The sequence below is a fragment of the Felis catus genome, chromosome C1 (genome assembly GCF_018350175.1).
Source record: "Felis catus isolate Fca126 chromosome C1, F.catus_Fca126_mat1.0, whole genome shotgun sequence".
Classification (NCBI taxonomy): Eukaryota; Metazoa; Chordata; class Mammalia; order Carnivora; family Felidae; genus Felis; species Felis catus.
Genome location: NC_058375.1, coordinates 11,485,142 through 11,506,504, shown reverse-complemented (window position 1 = coordinate 11,506,504; position 21,363 = coordinate 11,485,142). Strand labels below are relative to the sequence as shown.

General features: G+C 44.4%; 2 protein-coding genes and 1 non-coding gene across 5 annotated transcripts in view; 2 read left to right on the top strand and 1 right to left on the bottom strand.

Moving 5' to 3' along the window:
• The window catches only part of SPEN (spen family transcriptional repressor), a 101,334-nt gene extending 90,218 nt beyond the window's left edge, over nucleotides 1-11,116 (bottom strand). For 2 of the 3 annotated variants that reach the window (XM_023258166.2, XM_023258167.2), the window contains exons 1-3: nucleotides 10,226-10,328; nucleotides 3,561-3,608; nucleotides 1,020-1,740 (exon numbers count right to left, since the gene is read on the bottom strand). In XM_023258166.2, coding sequence (XP_023113934.2) covers nucleotides 1,020-1,102 — 83 coding nt within the window. In that variant the 5' untranslated portion in view covers nucleotides 1,103-1,740; nucleotides 3,561-3,608; nucleotides 10,226-10,328. Of the gene's footprint in view, nucleotides 1-1,019; nucleotides 1,741-3,560; nucleotides 3,609-10,225; nucleotides 10,329-10,890 lie in introns of those variants that run through there. The other variant, XM_045035138.1, reaches the window with a different exon arrangement.
• On the top strand, nucleotides 1,101-19,864 carry LOC123379428 (60S ribosomal protein L10-like). The gene is made up of 3 exons (XM_045034869.1): nucleotides 1,101-1,213; nucleotides 1,303-1,557; nucleotides 19,603-19,864. Exons 1-3 carry the CDS (start codon nucleotides 1,101-1,103, stop codon nucleotides 19,862-19,864), a joined length of 630 nt encoding a protein of 209 aa, XP_044890804.1.
• On the top strand, nucleotides 19,434-19,565 carry LOC111562136. The gene has a single exon (XR_002745180.1). It is a non-coding gene; the product is annotated as a small nucleolar RNA SNORA70 (small nucleolar RNA).
• Nucleotides 19,865-21,363: the final 1,499 nt, after the last annotated feature.

Below are 21,363 nucleotides of genomic sequence, written 5' to 3'. Positions count from 1 at the left end.
GAGGAAAGATGGATCAAAAACAACACAGATTCCTATATTTCACACACAAAACACATTCTGGGAAGTTTAAAAAAGCAGCTACGTGTTCTAATCTTAAAAGACTTGCTTTTTCCTAACCACCGAGTAAAGAACTCTGGGTGGGAGGGAATCTCTTTTTACCGGCGGCCCCTACGCGCTAACCCGGCGCGGCCCCGGAGGCAGAGAGCCTGAGGCTTTCGGGCTCCGACGCGAACTGGGTACCGTCTTACCCGAGGTGGGCCTTCCCCGGCAAGCCCTCGGTCCCCACCGTCCTCCTCGCCCAGGGACCCCAGACGGCTGAAAGCGGCCAGGAAGGCGAAGGAGCCAAAACAGGCGCACCAACTTATTTTCAGACACCATCCTCTCTAGCCAACCCCGCAAAAAGAAAAAAAAAGGGGGAAAAAAAAAAAAACCAAAACACAGAAAAGAAAAAAATGTGCGCTTGCTATTTCCCTTTAGTTTCTAGATCTGTAAGTCCTTGGTGAGAGGTGCCTGGAACCTCGTAGTGTCTCCCCAATTCTGAGATGCACCTACACCACCTACCAAGACTTCTGCCCGGGTCAAACCTCTCCTCTCACACAAACCCCTCTGTAGGTCAGACATTTCCGTCAGTCCGCAAGGCGAGGAGCGGGAGCTGCGGCGGGACTCCGGCGTTGGCCGCGCCGCGGTGGGGGTCCCTAGGAGGCAGGGGTCCGGGGCGGCGGCGCGCAAGGATGCGACCCCACCGCCGCCCGGCGCCGGCTCCGGGGAGGCCGGGCGACAGCCTCCTCCTGGCTAGGTAAGGAGAGGGCGGCAATGGGGCCGCGCCGCCGAGGCCGAGGCCCAACGCCGCGACGCGGGCCGAGCGGCGACCAGACAGCCGCGCGCTCCTCGCACCCGTCCGTGGGTCTGGCCCGGGTCCCCTCAGCAGTTCCGCGCACCACGGGGAGGGGCCGGCAACGGGCCGGACGGGCAAGCAGCGCCTGAGGAGAAAGCGCGGCCCCGGGCCGCGTGTCACTCACCGTTTGAAATGCTCGATGATCTTCTCTTCCCGCACATTCTCCGGTAAGTTGCCCACCCAGAGGTGCCTGGTTTCCCGGACCATGCTGGGCGGTGTGCCGGCGACCGCTGGTGCGGGTTCTCCCTCGCCGGCTTCGTACGAGCCCGTCAGCGCCGGGAGGCGGGCGCCGGGGCGGCGGCGGCGGCGGCTGCGGCGGTGGCGTCGGCAGCGGCGGCGGCTCCTCCGGCTCCCCCCCGTGCAGAGACCATCCCTCTCCCCCAGGTTCTGACTCTCGGGCCTCGCAGCTCCGCTCTGCCGCCACCACACACCCGAAGCCGACCCTCGCGCTCCGGCGGCGCATGCGCCCGGGCGGCGGCGGGCGGGGGAGCGGGGAGGAGGGGCGAGCGGGACCCGGGCGGCAGCGACTACGACGAAGCTGGCGCTGTGGCAGCCGGACGCTTCCCACCGGCGCGCGCGCCCCGCCTCCCTCGCCGCGGGCGCGCGCGCGTCCGCCCTCCCGCCGAGGCCGAGGCGCCGAGTTCCTCCCAGCCGGCGCGCAGGCGCGCGGGGAAGGGAGGGACACGGGGTCGGGAAGGAACGCTCGCGCGCCGGGTCCCGGTGCGCAGGCGCGCAGTCGCGCGAGGAACCGGCCGCGGGGCGGGCGCTCAGTCAGGCTTGGGGCTCTGCGCGTGCGGGGGCAGAGACGGCCTCCAGCCCCTCGAGCAGGGGTTCCAGGCGCCGGTCTGGAGGAAGAAGAGAGAGAAAGGGGGTTGGTTTTGATAGGGCTGCGTGTCAAAGCGGCTGCCAGTGCCCCTCCTAGGAGAAGCCAAGACTTCTTCCCCTGCTCACCCTTCGGCCAGGAGCTGGCGGTTTCCGGGCAGTTGGATCCCCGCCTGCTTGGGAAAGTGTCAGAACAGGGCCGCCCTTCTCTCTGCCCAGCGAAGCAGTGACAGCTTCAAAAACCCATTCCTCTCAAGAATCATTAGCTTGTAACGTTAAGCAACTTTATTTTATATAAGATTGCGAAACCTTTTGCAAGCTATCCTAGCTGATCGTTACAGGATACCAGGAATAGAACTGAAATGAGAAGGCTACGTATCTAATATTGTATAAAGGATTCATATAGAGATTTACTGTAATTTAACATTTAAGCATAGAAATGGATCAGACCTCTGGCCTTTCCAGGCCTAAAGGCCTTTAAAGACCACAGTAGAACTTTTATATCAAGACCAGTTTGCAACCCTGGAGAAAACCCACAAAATTAAGGCAATTGTACTGAGTCCAGAAAAATGGAATTGTTTAAATTTTCTTTTCCATTTTTTATCTACAAAAATAACGTATCAAAGGCGTGGAGCTTCAAGTACATACCAGACTGTAAATATTTTGTCTCATTCACTGTCTCCTTAAATAGGAGCCAACTTACCACCAAACTATGCTGTTTTGAATTGAAAAATATGGTCACCATAATCAATGGCACTAATACCCGGATCACCTGTGCATAATTAGTTTCTTTCGTTCCCACAGACAGTAATGCTCCCAAGTAGTTTTGTTGTTGTTTGCCACATAGTCTAACCTAAGTTTCTTAATGATTGTTAGACTTAGAGTCACATCAACTGTCTTGTATTTGGTTTAATAATGGTCTATACTAAATAAATAACCTTGATCTCAGCAGGTCTGATGAATTGAGATAATCTCTCCTCTTTTTAGGACGTTCAAAAGTCTAAGCAAGCCCCCACTTTAAACAGTTGCAACAATTACAGTACAAGATGTGCTAGCTCAGGAGCTAACTTTACCATACATTTGAAATGATTTTTGGAATTTTGACAAGTTACTTCTCAAACTTCTAGATTCTAAGGTAATTTAACTAGTTTTTATGCTATTTTCCTAGCTTATGTTTACACGTTTTCTATTTCAACTTTTTTTTTTTTTTTTTTTTTTTTTTACTGTTTGGGAACTTCAGTAAGTCAGAAACAGAAAGAGGTGGTGGCAAAGAGTTAGAAACAGAAAAGCCCTACCCTAATAGTGGCACTCATTCATAATTTAGTTAAGGTATTAGTGCCACCCCAGAGGTTCGTCTTGTCTTCATGCAAATCAGTCATTAAATTAAATGGAAATGTGTGTTCTTGAAAATATTCTGGAATTGATTTCTCAGTAAAAAAGCACATCAAACCACATTCAGATGTAGGATAAGTCATTTACATTTGGCCATTTCTCTGTCACATCAACTATCACATAAGGAGTGTCAGGCCAGCACCCTATTAACCTAAACCCCTGAACTATATAGCCCTGTATATACAGATGCAGTTAGCGTTGAACTAAAATGCATGTTTCCATGAAGCATGAATTTCAATATAAGCAACCACAATTTGAAACACATTTTAAAATATGTAAATGATTTATTTAAAACCTGATAGGCTATGAATTAGCTGAAACCTCTTGGGAAAGACCAAAGTGTCACCATGAAGAACAGAAGAGATTCAGCTCAACTGCATTAAGAGGGGCAACTAACAAAGACGAGGATTCAGAAAATAGGGTCTTGCGCTTAGAGAAGGGGATATCTCACCTTGAATGCAGACTTCAGTTAAAATCATGCTGAAGAAAAATTCAAGGGCTGAAAAAAAAAAGGGGGGGGGGGGCTTTTAGATGCAAAATCAGGAGAGACTAATTAGAGTAATTATTAAATATGGTATCCATCTAGGACTCCCACAGAACAATAAAAGGATAAACTAGAACAAAGGAAGAACCAGTTAAGATGTTTTATACTACTTTCTGCACGGCACAAGAAATAGGGGACATTAAGTGAAAATTAAAGCAACATGTTTACCAACTAAAATTTTTTTTAACATAACGCAAATTGTTAAGCAAAATTGAATTAAATTCTCCCAAAGACCTTTACAGATCACAGACTGTCAAAAAGATTAGGTACAAATGTCAAATTAAGAGGGGCGCCTGGGTGGCGCAGTCGGTTAAGCGCCTGACTTCAGCCAGGTCACGATCTCGCGGTCCGTGAGTTTGAGCCCCGCGTCAGGCTCTGGGCTGATGGCTCAGAGCCTGGAGCCTGTTTCCGATTCTGTGTCTCCCTCTCTCTCTGCGCCTCCCCCATTCATGCTCTGTCTCTCTCTGTCCCAAAAATAAATAAACGTTGAAAAAAAAAATTTTTATATAAAAAAAAAAATGTCAAATTAAGAGAATATCAGTTCTCGTTTTGCCAGAGATTTACCAAACTGAGAAACAGTCTCTCTCTAACAAGATTAAGGCTGTAGCAAAATCCCATCAAATGTCATTTGATACCACCTTATACTCAGGATCTCTTGAAGTGTTAGTCAGAATACCTGTTGGGCACCAAAAATAGCAACCGAAGTATTCATGTTAGTTTCCTGGGCTTTTAAAAATCTGATGTGTATTTCTAAAAAGAGAATTCAGTTTATAAAATGTCAACATACATCAACTAAATAGATATATAGATTATTTAATGAATAAAAAAATTTCAATTCTTATCTGTTCAAATTCTTAATGTGCTCCTTTGATGCCAAAATATATATATATACTATATATACACATATATATACTATATATATATACTATATATATATATACTATATATATATACTATATATATATACTATATATATATACTATATATATACTATATATATATACTATATATGTGTATATATACTATATATGTGTATATATACTATATATATATATATACTATATATATACACTATATATAGTATATATATACTATATATACTATATATATAGTATATATATACTATATATATATATAGTATATATATATATAGTATATATAGTATATATATACTATATATATATAGTATATAGTGTATATATACTATATATATACTATATATATATACTATATATATATACTATATATATATACTATATACGTGTATATATAGTATATATATGTAGTATTTATATATATTGTATATATACATAGTATATATATAGTATATATGCATATAGTGTATGTGTGTGTATATATATATATACACACTATATATATAGTGTATATACATACATATAGCAATTTAGGTAGGAAGTCTGTCCATCTTTGTTAAAGTTAATAGTTGCAGGTTAAAAATATTGCCCATATTCCTTACTGATTCTTTCAGCATAACAAACACTGCTTGACCATGAATTGAAAAACACTGAAGAAAAAAACATTGATGGTATGAATGAGACCTTAATGCATAATGGAATAACCCTTGGATTAAGAGTTAAAAATTCCAGTTCCAATTTTGTCACTGGCTATATGACCTAGGCAAATCAATTAAATCCTCAAAAGTCTCAATATCCTTATCTGCAAAATGAAGATAAAAAATATGCTTTCTCTACCAAAAATGGTTGCTAGAAGTATCAAAGAAGATAACATATGTAAAAGAATTTGGAAGAAACACACCATAAAAATATCACAAATACTAATAAGTTGACCACTAATTTCATATTTACATCAAAAATAAGCATCAGTTGGGGCGCCTGGGTGGCTCAGTCGGTTGAGCGTCCGACTTTGGCTCAGGTCATGATCTCACGGCTCGTGAGTTCAAGCCCCGCGTCGGGCTCGTACTGACAGCTTGATCAAGAGCCTGGAGCCTGCTTCTGCTTCTGTGTCTCCCTCTCTCTCTGCTCCTAACCCACTCACATTCTGTCTCTGTCTCTCTCAAAAATAAATAAACATTAAGAAAAAAACTTTTTAATAAAAAAAAATAAGCATCAGTTGAAAGAACATACTATTACCAATTTTCACAGTTATAGCCAAGTCCTATAGTCAAATCAAAATGCACTAATTGCATATTAAGTGTGCAGTTTCTGGTTTTTGTGGGTTTTCGCTGACTTTTTCTATTGCAAATCTCCTAATAACAACAAAACTGGTAAGTGCATGCCCTTTGCACAGCCCCAAATCAAGTATTTGATTTTTTTTCAGTGCCTTTCATTTTTATTGGCAATGTATCAGGAAACACTGGGAAAGCTTTTCTCTGTTTCTGTCCTTGTTACAAAATATTTACAAAAGCAGAATTTCTTCATAAGCACTTATCTTTGTATGTTTTCAATAGCAAGGCAACCCACTCTGTTATTCTAGTTTTTAAATTATTTTAACAATAACTGATGCTCACTGAAAAAGATCAAAAGTAGGTTGCGATCTCTCATCTATGATAAGTGGATAGTGAAGTGAATATCCTCATTTAAGTATTACAGATAATTCAGAAAGGTAACATTAAAGCAGAGCCATTTGCAAAGGGAAATTAAAATAGATGTTTTTAATCAGGTCTTACTTTCACACTGTGAGGAGCTCCCGTATTTAACATGCTAGATGTGCTCAAAGAGTTCAGTCATGCATAATGGAAGCCCAGTTGGAGAAAGCATCTGAGCCTCAAACTCGGGCTTTGAATGCTACCCCAGCCAATAGAGCAGATAAATTAATATCAACATTTGAGCAGGAGGACAGAATCGTTACCAGATAGTTAACAAGATTTTGGTTACAAATCTAGTCTCAAGCAATTAAAACTAAACTATTTCATGACAACACATATACTTAAGATACAAGCGCTTGTTTCTAAAGGCATCATGTAAAAATACATTAACGGGCTCTAAAATGATCAAAGCCTATTTGACAATACAGATTCCTTCTATTATTAGAAACAGTTTTCCAAACAGTAGAAATGAAACAGACAACACTGCTATATTATTCTCAAAGAGTGTTTGACATACTGCTAGTTCTGAGAGTCAACTGGTGAAAGGCAGACTTGTCCATTAACAGACTTATTTTGATATAGCAGGCTCACTCTGGTGGAATTATATATACATAAATTATCAGAACTTCCATCAATTGAACATTAGCCAGCTAGCTCTCTAAATCATTCTTTCAGCAGGCTAACATTTCATCATCTATTTTCCTGTTCAACCCTCCAAGAAAGCTAAATAATTTATCCCACGTTTTTAGTTTTCCAGAAACGAATGTAATGGCTGATATTTTCTTATAAAAAAATCAATTCGTATGTTTCTACCATTTCCCAGGAAAGTTGCTAAAAGTAACTTTTTTCCCTCTATGAGGAAATACTGCTAATGTACCTAATATTTACAATTACGAACACGATTTATTAACATTTATGGCATTGGAAAAAATGGACTGGGAGGATATTTTCAAATATATTAATCACAGCTGTGCCTATGTGGTAGAATTTTTTTTTTTTAATTTTAATTCTACTAAAGTTAACAGCCAGTGTTAGTTTCAGGTGTATAATACAGGATTCAGCAATTCTATACTGAGTGCTCATGATGACAAGCGTACCCTTAATCCCCTTCACCTATTTCACCCATCCCCTCACCCACCTCACCTGAAATTTAAATTTTTAAGAAGTTTTTTTTCATCTATATTTTCTTAAAATTTTCTTCTACACCTTCTTCAGTTAACACATACTGCTTTTATAATTAGAAAAAGCTGTAATAAAATGACTTTTCGAAGTCAGCATCTGGGTTACTTCAGTTAAGGGTTTCTCTGAAATGTTGATGCTGGACTCTACTAAATTAACATATTTAACAGATCCCATGTGAACAAAATGTTATTCACTATGTTAATTCGGAGATTTCATTCAACCTTTTAAACCCCTGCTGCTAATCCTCATGGGAGAAAAGACTAACCCTCTTCACTAGAAGTGCTATACTTTAATCAAAACACCTCATGTATTGCAGATTGTAACTTTTAAACATCAGGCAGTCAGCAGAATACAAATCATGCAAATCAAGGCTACTGATTAATTCAAAGACTACTATCAAAGTATAGTTGATGGAATCTCAAAAACAGTAATACCAAATAAAATGTGTTTAGTAACTTGTTATATAGGTTTTGAAATTTTCAGCAGACTCAGGGGATTTAAGCTTCCCTGCTCTAGTTTGAAATAGAAAATTTAGACAAAAAATTATTTATGTACTCATTCAAAATGTTTTGAAAACTGTTTCCATTTCAATTATTATTGTTTGATAATAATGCCTCTTTAAATCACATCACTGCCTCGAATATTTTGCATTACTCGTCAGGAGGGTAATGATTGCTAATTTTATATAATTCGACATTAGAAACCTTTTGGCTTAAGATAAAACCACACTATTTAAAGACAAGGTAGGACATGATGCCTTTCTGAATTAAATACTGGAATTATTTTTCAGGCTTTAAAAAATTAAATTTCAGTATTTTGATGGAGGCACTCATTGAATTTTTTTCACGCCATATACTACAAGAGTCATGGAAGCCACTTCTTACACTTCTTTTTGGTAAATACTCTGGCTGAAAAGAGAATGCCTCAGGATAACTCTTAAAGGATGCTTGATTAAAATGGTCATTAAAACGGTTTCTCTAAGAAAACAGAATCATTAAGAGTCAGAACTAAAGACTTCACTGTATACTGTAGTTAGCTGGCAGAAGGGGCAGGGTGGGATGAACCACTAAAAGGGGCCTATGTTTTCCCCACCACACAAGATGATATAAACACACACCCAAGCATAAACCTTTCCCTTAAATTCACTCGAAAGTGGCTTCAAAACGGGGTGCTCTTGTCTTTCACAATTTTCAACTTAAGTATATATATCGTTCCCCTCAGGATCAGTTTCCAGAGATCCTAATTATTAGACCCCAATAAGAACTTTGTTTTTATGCCTATTTAAAATTATAAAAGGTACAAGTAAATAAATGTAAAAAAGCTTTAAAAAAAATCGGGGTGCCTGGCTGGTTCGGTGGATAGAGCATGAGCATGCGACCCTTGATCTTGGAGTCTTGAGTTCAAGGCCCAAGTTGGTATAGAGTTGACTTAAAAAAAAATAAATAAAAACATTGTTTAATTACAAAACGTACAAACAACATCTTCCCCTTATTTAGTGGTGTTGCCCTTACTTTAGGGACTTTGACTTCAAAGACTCTCATTAACCATAATTTGTTAGGATAGAATCTCTAACCGAAATTCTGCGAATTCAAAGGACAGTTAATCTGGTCATTTCCAAGCTTCAAATTACAGCCTTGTTAGCAGGGGGAGAATTCTATTGCTTGCCAGGGCCTCAACGCAGCCTCTGGATAGCTTTTCATATACTAAGAGTTCTGTTAGGAATCTGGCACCAACTCAAAATTCCCACCAGGAAGAAAGATCTTCCTTCCTTAGGACCCACTGCGTGGCTCCGCCCAGAGCCTTGACCTGACCTGACCTCGGACTTTGCGTGGTCAATGGTGCACGCGCACCTGCGGGCAAGTTAGCGCTGCCCAACAACTTCAGAGCCAAAATGCGGCTCTCGACCATAAAATGTCTGTCTCTAGGAGCCCCCAAGGTGCCTTCCTCGCGAACAAGCTCCCTCTTTTAAACCTTACATCTATCAGGATCTGAAGGTACGTTACACGCTAAACGAATATCGGAAGGCAATTACTCCACCAGTGAAACGAATGTCCTTCAAAAGGGGGCAGGGAAACAAAGCTCAGGACTGGAGACAGCAGACCTCCATGCCCTGCCAAGGGAACCTCACTTAGCCTGCTGGATTTCAGAAACGGGCTGGCATGGGGAGCGGATTACAAGGCAAGATAAAAGAGCTTGGGGGTGGGGGGGGGGGGGACTTTAAGAACCCACAACCCTGGCAGTAACTTCCACCACACTTCTAAGGGGAGAGGAAAAGAAAACTAAAACCAAAGGCACCTTGAGAAACACTAAAAGCTGTTACTATGGTTACCACTCGGCGAGCTCAATTCTGCCCAGAGAGACCGAGCAGTACGCCCGGGCCCTTTGTCCGCATCCACACACCAAGCACAAACCTAGCGGCCAGCCCCACCAAAGGCTTACGTCTGCGACCGAGGGAGGCGTTCCAAATAAAGGACACCTTTATTTTGGCTTAGTGAGCAAGAACTGCAGGCAGCGCCTGAGGGAAGCCGGCGCGGCCACCACCTCGTCCCTGGGCCAGGGCTGTTCCCGCCCCCTCCCCGTTTGGAAAAGGCTCCACCACACTTGCAGGCACCGAATCCGGTCAGGAGCCGGACCAAACATGGCGCAGGCAGGCGTGGAAGGGAACCAACCAGACACAGTCCGAGCTCATCCCTTCGGCACAAAAGGAAGGCTCAGCTCCGGGAAACCCGCGAACAGAATTGTTAACCCCTCAAGACGCTACAGTTTCCCCGAGTGGGAGCTGAGGAAACAGTGAGTAGGACGCAACCGAGTGGCTCAGACGCACTTCATAGCGAAGACGCTACCGCAACCGGCGCGGAGAACACAGCTCGGCGGAGACGACCTGCTGCGCAGGCGCGCGGAGCAACGACGCGAGCGCTTCGGCCCTGCCCCTCCCCCCCCTTCTCTCAAAGGCCAGGGGAGTTGCCCCAACGCGCTGGCGCAACGACGGAACGTGGTGGGGGGGGAGGGGAGGAAAACCTGTTCCCTTCATTGTGAGAGCGAACGGCCCCGCCCCGCACGCGCGCGCGCACGCCCCACTCTCACACTTGCACACGCGCGCGCCGAACTTGCCGCCCAATCCGGCGCGCATGCTCCGGGAGGGAGGCGGCGGCTGAGCCTGCGGCTTTTTGGTGTTTCCCTGAGAAGTTTCTGGAAAGACGGAGCCCAAGGGAAGCTGGGGGATGGGGAGCACAGGGAAGCGACCGTTTGAGAGAAAGAAAGCGAAACATCCAAAACACACCGACACCGCCCAGCTTCCATCCATCACGTCATGGCCGAGTTAAAGCCCAAGGCCACCAAGACCCCCTCACGCCACGGGGCGGGGCGGGGGAAAAGCTTGGGGACTGCAGCAGCCGCTCCTTCCTCTGCCTGTGCCCAGCCCCGAGACCCCTGACCACGGGGAGAAGGGAGAGGGCAAGGGGGGAGCGATGAAAAATCTAAAACGCTCACTGGAGGTTTGCGTGGGGTGCAAGCCGACATCCGCCCTCTGGAGCTGCCCGTGCACTCGTGGGCCGCCCGTGGCTCTCCTCTGGGTCTCGAGCGTGGGCTCCGCATTGAGATTCTACGCGGCTGCCGAAGTGCTGGTTCGGGAACTCCTTAACCCCTGTTTCCTCAATCTCCCCCTCATTTGGGGGGGGGGTGTCATTTGGTCCCTCTTCCTGTCTTCACTTTGATGGCCAAGAGCTAAAGCTGCGGGCGTGCAGACACTAGAAAGGGGTGCTCCCTGCCCGCGCCAGCCCGAGGAGCGTCTTGGGCGGGCAGGGGTCGCCTGGCTGTTGTGCGACGTTCAATTCTCTCCAGGTTTTGGCCCCTTAAGTGAGAGCCTCCGGCAGTGGGGCAAGTTTGGAAGCGCAAAGGCGGCACACGCACAAAGGCGCCGCCTGGTTTGCGGAGTCGAGAAGCGGCCGCCGGAGTGTGGGGCGCGAAGGCGTACCAGTGCCCAGGGAGGGTCGTCCCCGACCGCCACCACAAGGAAGCCCGGGCGGGCATTGTCGCGCTCGGGGGGCGGAGGGGGGGGGGAGCGGGGAGAGGCCCGCGGCGCCTTTTATTTCTCCGTCGGCGCCGGCTCGGGACTTGGCGCGGCTGCCATTTTGTGGCGCGGCCGCCATTTCGCGGGGCCGAGGGGGCAGCGGGACGGGGGAGGGGCGCGCGCCGCCGCGGCCGGCGGGGGGCGGGGCTGGCGACGGCGCCCGGGCAGCCCCCAGCAGCGAAGGCGAGCGCGTCCCCTTTGTTCTTCGCCTCTGGGCTGGGGCTCCGCCGCCGTGCCGCAGCGCTGCGGGCGGAGGGCGTGTGCGCCCCCCGCCTAGCCGCGGAGGGGCGCGCGCACAGTCCCAAGTCCCCCCTGCCCTCTGAGCCCTTCCAAAGGGAGGCCCGTCACCCCTACCCTCGCTCGGTGAAGGGAGTGCGTTTTGTTGGGCCGTGCCCCGAACACCACCGTGGGAAGCCGTGGTTCACCCTGAGCATGAAGGCGCTTTGGGAGCCTCGTGCGGTGGGGGTAGCAGATCGGTTTGGATGCCACTGCCTTGAACCGTAGTGGCGCCCCGCAAATAGAAGAGTGCCGGGCCACGCGAGCTGGGAGACCTGACAAAGGTGCCGAGCGCTAGCGTAACCGAGAGGTCGGGCTCTTTAAAGAAAGAAAAGTGCCTTTGAAGTGCTGTCGGCGGGAGGAGAGCCGAGACGTTGCCGTTCATTGGCCGGCCGCGAGGCACGCACTGCGCAACTAGTTTCTGATAGGTTTTATGGCCCATTATTTCGATCTGAGCCATAAACTGGAACAATAGATTGGAATATTTTATTTCTGTCTGTTGAGACCATCTTCCATTTCGCTTCTTTTCTAAGCCCCTTACGAGTATGTAAATAGCAAATTGACTCAATAAAATATTACGAGCCTTCCAGTGTCATTTCGAATCCTGAAAGAGCTATTGTTTTTCTGATTTCAAGGGAATATTAAAATGTGAATCTTGGCATTTTAATGTTCACTTTGCGGCTGGAATCAACAAAGCCAGGAAATTCAAGAGTAATGCTTCTATATTTGTCTTCCAGTCTTTGCTTTTTGTGCAAGGTATTTTTGTTTAATGGGTGTGGGTGTTGTGTTTTTTGTGTTTTTTTTTTTTTTTTTTTTTTTCAGTTTTGTTTTTCTTCACAGCAACATGAATTCATAAGCGAGCCAGCCTTTTCTGGCTCAGGTCCCCATGTCTTTTGGTGTTACAGCTACAGTAGGATTGATTCCCCCTCCCCTTACTATGTATAATTGGGGGGGGGGAGGGGGCTGGTTATCTGTTTTAGTAATAGGGGAGTTAAACGCATAATGATAGGATGGAAAGTTAAAAAAATATATTATCGTTGAGGGAACAGATCAGGATTTGATGGCTTCCAGATGAAAAACATTTTAGGAGTAGCTGTTAGATCCCAAATTTTGTCTGCATTTCAGTATGACTAAAAGCACTGCCTGGAATTTTAATTTCTTATACTCTGTCTCAATATTCTGCAAAGCACAATAATGCTTTTTGTGTATTGAGAACTTTTGAAATATATTGTTTTTAAAACACTGTCACTTTTTGTTTGTACAACCAAAATTAAGTAGTATGAAACTATTAGCTTTATTGGGAATTAGGACAGAATAAGGCAGACAAAACATGCCTTTAAGAGCTAGGCAGTTGAAATTTATAGAGTGATTACACAGTCCTTTCCCTTTGTAGAGCTGTAGAAGGATCTGTTTTAACAATTCTGATTCCTGCCTGCAATTTGTTTTTATTTATAAAACATGTTATTTCCCACCTTTAACTCTTACACTTAACACGAAAAGCACACCCCCTTTCTGTACAAAATATTTGCAGTTTGTATTTTCTTTAGAGTGGGTGCTATTTAGCACTGTTCACCTGTCCCTAATGACCAGTGCCATACATCTGCAAAACAGTTGAACAGAAATTCAGGAAGCTTCTCTCCCATCCTAATGTTGGTCTCAAAAACATGTTCCAACTTCCTATGCCAAAAGGCTAAACAGTATTAAACAGGTGGGCTTTAAATGTGCAGAGTCAAGTTCAAATAAGCAGATTCTGAGTAACAACAATCTCATGATCTGCCTGCCCTTGGAGTTAAAGTGCTTTGTGTGTCGTCCTAGGACTGGTTTTGTTTAGTCAAACCACGCAGGACTAGAGAATTCCACGATCACCAATCCATTGTTCCTATAGCGTTCTTTCTTTTTAAACTGAGCTTCTTAATTTGTACTGTTTTGTGTTCCCTGAAGAAAGATTGGATGTTCACCAGAACCTTTAATTAAACCAGGATTCTTATAGACAGCCAGGGCAGAATCAAAGTGGTATGTGCTAGGCCCTTGGGCTTATTTTTTTGACGTTTGGTGAAGATTGTGTGCAGCTTTTCAAAACAACATAGAAACACTGAAGATCTCTAGCCATCGTTACGGGAAAGGGCGGTTTTCATGCCAAATTCTCGCATAGGAGGGAATTTAAAACAATAACAGTAATAACCTTTTCCTGGTAAGGATAAATAAGCCCTTCTAGAGACTTTAGTAATATGGGAAGTTCTTCAAAATATTTTGGCAGCAGTGAAGCACTCCCACGTGCTGGAATAGTCTTCCCCTTTGAGGCAAAACTCAGAAATTCAGCACTTCAGAAGTACTGGAGTTCAAAGAACAAATCTTTGCGGCCAACAGTATGTTTCTTAGGAAAATAGAAACACGTCTATGAAAATAAAAAAGACCCTGGAACAACCCAACATTTGTCTTGCCAGAGTACAAGATTCCTGGTAATTGTGCAGTTTATATGAAACCTGTAGATTTAACATTTTGGCATCATGGTTTAGATGGCCTGTACAGACAATACATCAAAAAGACTTCTGGGGGCGCCCGGGTGGCTCAGTCGGTTAAACGTCTGACTTTAGCTCAGGTCATGATCTCACAGTTTGTGGGTTTGAGCCCCTCGTCAGCCTCGGGGCTGTCAGCACAGAAGCCTGCTTGGGATTCTGTGTCTGCCTCTCTCTCTGCCCTTCCCCCGCTCATGCTCTGTCTCTTTCAAAAATAAACACTAAAAAAAAAAAAAAAAAAAAAAAGTCTTCTGAAAGTCAAGCTCTTTATTACTTTGTTTATGTAACAAGTTTTGAGCATCAACTTCGTGCCACATCCTATTCCAGGTACTTAGGACATATTGCTGAAGACAGCAATCAGATTGTTATTCTCATGAAGCTTAGCTGGTTTGGGAAGGGGGGTGCAGGGGGGATGGTGGGAGGGGGAGAAGAGGCAATGAATATAATCCACAGGACAATGGGGCACCTGGGTTGCTCAGTTGGTTAGGCCTCCGACCTTGGTTCAGGTCCTGATCTCACGGTGCGTGAGTTCAAGCCTCGCATCGGGCTGTGTGCTGACAGTTTGGAGCCTGGAGCCTGTTTCAGATTCTGTGTCTCCCTCTCTCTCTGCCCCTCCCCTGTTCATGCTCTGTCTCTCTCTGTCCCAAAAATAAATTTAAAAAAAAAAAAAAAAAGTTGAAAAAAAAAAGAAGGGACTTGAAGGGTGCCTGAGTGGCTCGGTTGAGTGTCTGACTCTTGACTTCAGCTCAGGTCGTGACACCAGGGTCGTGGGATCGAGCTCCATGTCCGGCTCCACACTGAGTATGGAGCCTGCTTAAGATCTCTCTCTCTCGTTCTCTCTCTCTCTCTCCCTCTCCCCTTCTGGCCCCTCCCCATCTCGCACGTGCTCTCTCTCTTTCTGTCAAATAAAATTTTAAAAAACAAAAGAAGATACTCGAGTAAAGACTGGAAGAAACTAAGGGACCAAACTGGCTGTTTAGGGAGGTGATTCCACAGAGAAGGAACGGGAAGTGCAAAGGTCCTCAGGTAGGAGCATGACTGGCACGTCTAAATCTAGCAAGGAAATCACTGTGGCTGGAACAGAATGAACAATGGAGAGAGTGTAAGAGATGATGAGGTCAGAGGTTAGGGGAGTAGGGGCAGGTCTATAGTACCTGGAAGGCCACGGGGGAGGACTTTAGCTTTGAATCCGCATGGAGGTGTTGCAGAGGTGACTTGGGTTTTGAGCGCTATTGAGAATAAGAGGCTAAGGATAGAAACAGGACCCCATGCAGGGGCTCTTTCAGTAATCTAAGAGACGGGGGTGGCTTCGGTGGCTAAGGGATCCTGGATATATTTTGAAAGTAAACCCAGAAGGCCTTGCTGATGGATTGAACATAGAGTTGATAAAAAGAGGAGCCTGAGGTTTTTAACCTGAGCAACTAGGAAGATTGAGTTGCAATCAACTGAAATAGGGAACACTGGCTAGAACCGTTTTATAGAGGAATATGAAGAGCTCAGTTTTAGATCTGTTCAGTTTGAGATATTCATTAGATGGAGACATTAGGTAGGTGGCTGGATATGAGTCTCGAGTTCAGGAAGAAGTTCTGAAGATCTATATATTTATATATTATTCAGGAGATCTAGTATACATACCTATATTGTGTCTGTGCGACGGTGTGAGAGAGAGAGTGGGAAAGAGGAGAGGGGAGGGGAGACGGAGAGAGAGAGTTGGGAGTTGTCAACATATGAATGGAATTTAAAGTCTGAAACTGGATGAGATCACCGAGGGAGTAAGTGTAGTTATAGAAGAGAACCAGGAAAGCCCTGGGGCATTTTGACGCTTAAGAAAGAGATCTCAGAAGTCAGTAACTTGCAAAGCAACTGAGAAGGAGCAAACCAGTTAGGGAGGAGAAAAACCAAGGGAGGGTAGTGTCCAGGAAGTCAGAGGAAGAAACTGAAGGAGGAGAGAGTGATCTGTTGTGGGATGCTGCGGTGAGGTTAAGGTGAGGCAGGATTGACTGTTGGAGCGCCGTGGAAGTCTTTGGAGACCTCGACAAGAGAAGTTTTGGTGGAGTAGTGGGGCAAGAGCCTGCCTGGACTAGATTGAAGAAAAAAATTAGCGAGTCTGGAATCACTTTGGGAAAAGTCCTACGGTGGATTTGGAGGGGAAGATGCCAGGGGTGGTGATGGTTGAAAGTACCTTCAGTTTCAGAAAGTTCCTGGATCTTTTAGCTTTGCCTCTGTCCCATAATGACATGATCGGTATACACTTTCTTTGGAAAAGACAACTACTTCCTATAAAATCTGCACATTCTCAACTTGGAGTTTGGTCAACACTTGGAAGAATTTGGTCAGTAGGACAAGGAATCTAGCAGAGAGCTTTTCCTGGAGTTTATATAACCATCAATGCTCACCAGCAGTCTGGAGTGCTTAGAGATACAGCCAAGCAGACTTTGCCCTGGTTTCTCAAGCGTGTACCTCAATAATCCCTGATGACTCTGCAGCTTTTGTTGGACTTCCTGTAAAAAGCCTTAGACCAATGATGGCAAACTGACTCTATCACAAGAATGGGAATGCCCTAAGAGTTAAGTGCCCCTTTCAACAGGTTTCCTGTACCTGTCATATTGGAGACTGCTTGAGTAACAGCAATTGCCAGTGAATGACAGTTAACCAGATTGGCCGTGTGCTTTATTTGAAAACGTATTTATCATCCTGGGCCTGAGCTCCACCGTTAGAATCCTGCATACTGATAAATATAGTTAAGTTAAAATTTTTATTTTCAATTATATTACCTGGTCATTTCTTATAGGAGCATGTGATAAAATACAGATATAAAATATTATGTATATATTAGCCTAGAACATTTATGCTGAATAGTCACCTTTGAAACCATCTTTATTTGGAAGCATTTATCAATTTGGATGAAGCCTAGAATATTATATGATTGAATTTATATTTTCTTTTTTTAATTTTTTTTAACGTTTATTTATTTTTGAGATAGAGAGAGACAGAGCATGAATGGAGGAGGGTCAGAGAGAGGGAGACAGAATCTGAAACAGGCTCCAGGCTCTGAGCTGTCAGCACAGAGCCTGACACGAGGCTCGAACTCACGGACCGCGAGATCATGACCTGAGCCGAAGTCGGCCGCTTAACCGACTGAGCCACCCAGGCGCCCCTGAATGTATATTTTCTAATACTCATGAAACATTGCACCGGCTAGCTTATGCAGTCTTAAACCATTTTTCCCTTGTCCTGGCCCACACAACGCTTGCATCAGTTACCCTGATTTGCCCTGTAGTGATCCATTTGGGGGCCAAGGAAGACCGTCTCCCTACGATAGAATATTAGAATATCAGAATATCAGAATCCTAGGCCAGTCTGATACATCTGCCCTGTGGGACTTTTTCACACCTCCTGAAAATCACTGATGTAGAACTTAAATATAACTGAGGCACAAATGGTCTTTTCCTTTACAAACCAGTTAGTTGACTTGAGATTTATTTCTAATGGTAGGAGTGCATCAGTTGCTGGCACAGAGGATATGTCATAAATAATTGACTTCCTTGAGAGGTCCAAGACTACTACATTTTTTAAAAGACATATCTCCTGTCTTCTTATTTATTTATTTATTCATTTATTCACTTATTTATTTTTTAGTAAGCTCTATGCCCCAATGTGGGACTTGAACTCACAACCCCAAGATCAAGAGTTGCATGCTCTACTAACTGAGGCAGCCAGGCGCCCCATATATACTTTCTTACTTTAAAAAAAGTATACCAATAGCCAAATTATGGAAAGAGCCTAAATGTCTATCAACTGACGAATGGATAAAGAAATTGTGGTTCGTATACACAGTGGAATACTATGTGGCAATGAGAAAGAATGAAATATGGCCCTTTGTAGCAACGTGGATGGAACTGGGGAGTGTTATCCTAAGTGAAATAAGTCCTACAGAGAAAGACAGATACCATATGTTTTCACTCTTATGTGGATCCTGAGAAACTTAACAGAAGTCCATGGGGGGAGGGGAAGAAAAACAAAAAAAGAGATTAGAGAGGGAGAGAGCCAAAGCACAAGAGACTCTTAAAAACTGAGAACAAACTGAGGGTTGATGGGGAGTGGGAGGGAGGGGAGGGTGGGTGATGGGTATTGAGGAGGGCACCTTTTGGGATGAGCACTGGGTGTTGTATGGAAACCAATCTGACAAATTTCATATTAAAAAATAAATTAACTAAAAATAAATTTTAAAAGTATAGCATCTATTATATTAGAGAAAATGAAATTATTTGTACAAATATCATGCTGGATTTTTTGTTAACTTTATTTATTTATTTTGAGAGAGAGAGAGAGAAAGAGAGCACAAGCTGGAGAGGAATAGAGAGGGAGAGAATCCCAGACAGGATCCGCACTGTCAGCACAGAGCTCGATGCGGGGCTCAAACTCAGGAACCATGAGATCAGGACCTGAGCCGAAATCAAGAGTCAGACGCTAATCGGAGTAAGCCACTCAGGTGCCCCATGCTGGATGTTTCTAACCATTGATTATAGTTCTGCCTTTTGAAGAAAAACAGAACCAGTTTTGGGGTTTTTTGTGACAAGTCTTCTGAATATTTGAATTTCCTTATCTTTGTGTGAGCCATCCTTACATTTGTTCAGTAAAGACTTGATTGACATTTAAATTAGAGAATGGGAGGAGTTGGCTGTAAAGGGAGAACAGAAAAATGGAGAGGTAGCTGGTGAGGGATGAGTGGCCGGGGAAAACGGGATCTAGGGAAGTTTGCTTGTTTTTAAGATGGAAGAAATTACAAGACTCTTTTATACCACTGCTTATACGGTAGATAACTGATGTGGGCAGGAGAGTTTGACCGGATGCAGATTCTTTTTTTTAATTTTTTTTTTTCAACGTTTATTTATTTTTGGGACAGAGAGAGACAGAGCATGAACGGGGGAGGGGCAGAGAGAGAGGGAGACACAGAATCGGAAACAGGCTCCAGGCTCCGAGCCATCAGCCCAGAGCCCGACGCGGGGCTCGAACTCACGGACCGCGAGATCCTGACCTGAGCTGAAGTCGGACGCTTAACCGACTGCGCCACCCAGGCGCCCCAACCGGATGCAGATTCTTAAGTAGGGGAGAAGGACTGCATACGGGAAGGAACTGGCTTTGGATAGGAATATAAAATGGTTCATCTGTCTCAGCCAATTAAACGGAACATGCACTTTCCCCATGGGGGCCAGTGTGCAAGGCTGTAAACAGTCGCCTCTTTGGTAGTGTGGGCAGAGTGTTGCTTGTATGATTTGCCGTAAGGGACCTTGGAGACAGTGGACATTCATGTCTGATCTCAGGCTATCTCCAATCTAGACTCCAGACGTACGCAGGTACCTTTGGAAAGCCTCAGGGCACAGTGACCAGGGTCCACGCTGGCCCAGTCATCATGTCCAAGCTGCAGAACAAGGAGCATATGATTCAAGCTCTAAGCAGGGCCAAGTTCAAGTTCCCTGGCGGCTGGCAGATCCACATCTTCAAGGAGTGGGGTTTTACTGAGTTTAATGTGGACGGATTTAAAGACACCGTGGCTGAAAAGCCCCCCAGGTGGCTGTGGGGTCAAATACAGCCGCAGTGACGGCCCTCTGAACAAATGGTGTGCCCTGCCCTCTGGAGAACCTTGGCAGTGCCCCCTCTTGAGGCAGCCCCATCAATAAATCTTAGTCCCTTCCTGTCCAAAAATAATAAATTGATAGATAGATAGAAATAGTTCATCTAAAAAATAATAATAAATTGATAGAAATAGTTCATCTAATAAAGAAATAGTTCATCTAGTGAGGGACCAGAAGCTGTAATACATGGATGTAAAATGCTGGTAAACAGATGTGGTTGAACAAGTCTATACAAGAAATGCCACGATACACTAAGAGACAGTGTCAGGACCAGGAAGTTATCTACGCTTCATTTTCCCCGACTGAATATGAGAATAATGATACAGTACACCAGTCAAAAGGTTTCGATTTACTTCCTATGTTCTTGGTCATGTCTCTTAAACGTTTTTGGCAAGATCTTTGTGTGGCTTTGCCACTAAACTAACCTAATGTCTGGCAAACAGTAGTTGTTCAATAAACATTCGCCGAGTTAGTTTCAAAAACAGAGTTGTTTTGAAGATCCAGTAAAACAAAGAATGGATGTAAAAAAAAGTGCTTTGTAGTCTGAGAAATGCGATTCAAATCCAAGGTGTTTATGTTCAGGACAGTCAGGATAAAGTTCACTGGGTTTTTTTTGACTCCTTAAATGAGAAACATTATGTAAATGTGGAAACATGGTCATTGTTACGGAGACTTTTTTCTTTCGTCTTAAAACAATTTTTTAAGTTTATTTATTTATTCTCAGAGAGAGGGCGCGTGAGCAGGGGAGGGCCAGGAGACAGCGAGAGAAAATCCCAAGCAGGCTCTGCACTGACAGTGCGTAGCCCGATGTGGGACTCAAACTCACAAACCTGTGAGATCATGATCTGAGCCAAGATCAAGAGCTGGATGCTCAGGGAGCCTAGGTGGCTCAGTCGGTTAAGCATCTAACCTTGGCTCAGGTCATGATCTCATGGTTCTTGAGTTCAAGCCTTGTGTCAGGCCCTGTGCTGACAGTTCAGAGCCTGGAGCCTGCTTTGGGTTTTGTGTCTCCCTCTCTCTCTGCTCCTCCCCTGGTTGCTCTCTGTCTCTCTCTCTTGAAAATAAATAAACATTAAAAAAATTAAAAAAAATAAAAAAGAGCCAGATGCTTAACCAACTGAGCCATCCAGGCGCCCCATAGACTTTTTTTTTTCCCTTAGAGGAATAGAGCAAAACCTAAAGTGTCTGTGAACTAGCTTGTCAACTTTGGCCTTTTAACCCGTGTAATGTCACAGAATTGACAAAGTATAAAAAGGCCAAAAAACCTAAAACCATCTAAGTCAGCCAGCTGTATACGAGTGTCATAAAGTTCCAAGTTACATTTATAATACTGAGCACATAAGTATTGTATTACCTTTCCTTTTCTTCCTTCCTTTGTTTTGCCTTGTTTTTTGGTAGATTATAATTTCCAAAATAAATACAAATTGGGGATGTGGATTTACTTTTCCAGGTAACAATAAAGTTT

Excerpts from the sequence above, each read along its gene's own strand:
- LOC123379428 (XM_045034869.1), top strand. The coding sequence starts at position 1,101 with ATGCTGGGCGGTGTGCCGGCGACCGCTGGTGCGGGTTCTCCCTCGCCG. Across the intron at positions 1,214-1,302 it reads CGGCGGCGGCGGCTGCGGCG|CTCCGCTCTGCCGCCACCAC; the intron begins GTGGCGTCGGCA and ends CGGGCCTCGCAG. Across the intron at positions 1,558-19,602 it reads TCCTCCCAGCCGGCGCGCAG|ACTCCAGACGTACGCAGGTA; the intron begins GCGCGCGGGGAA and ends TCTCCAATCTAG.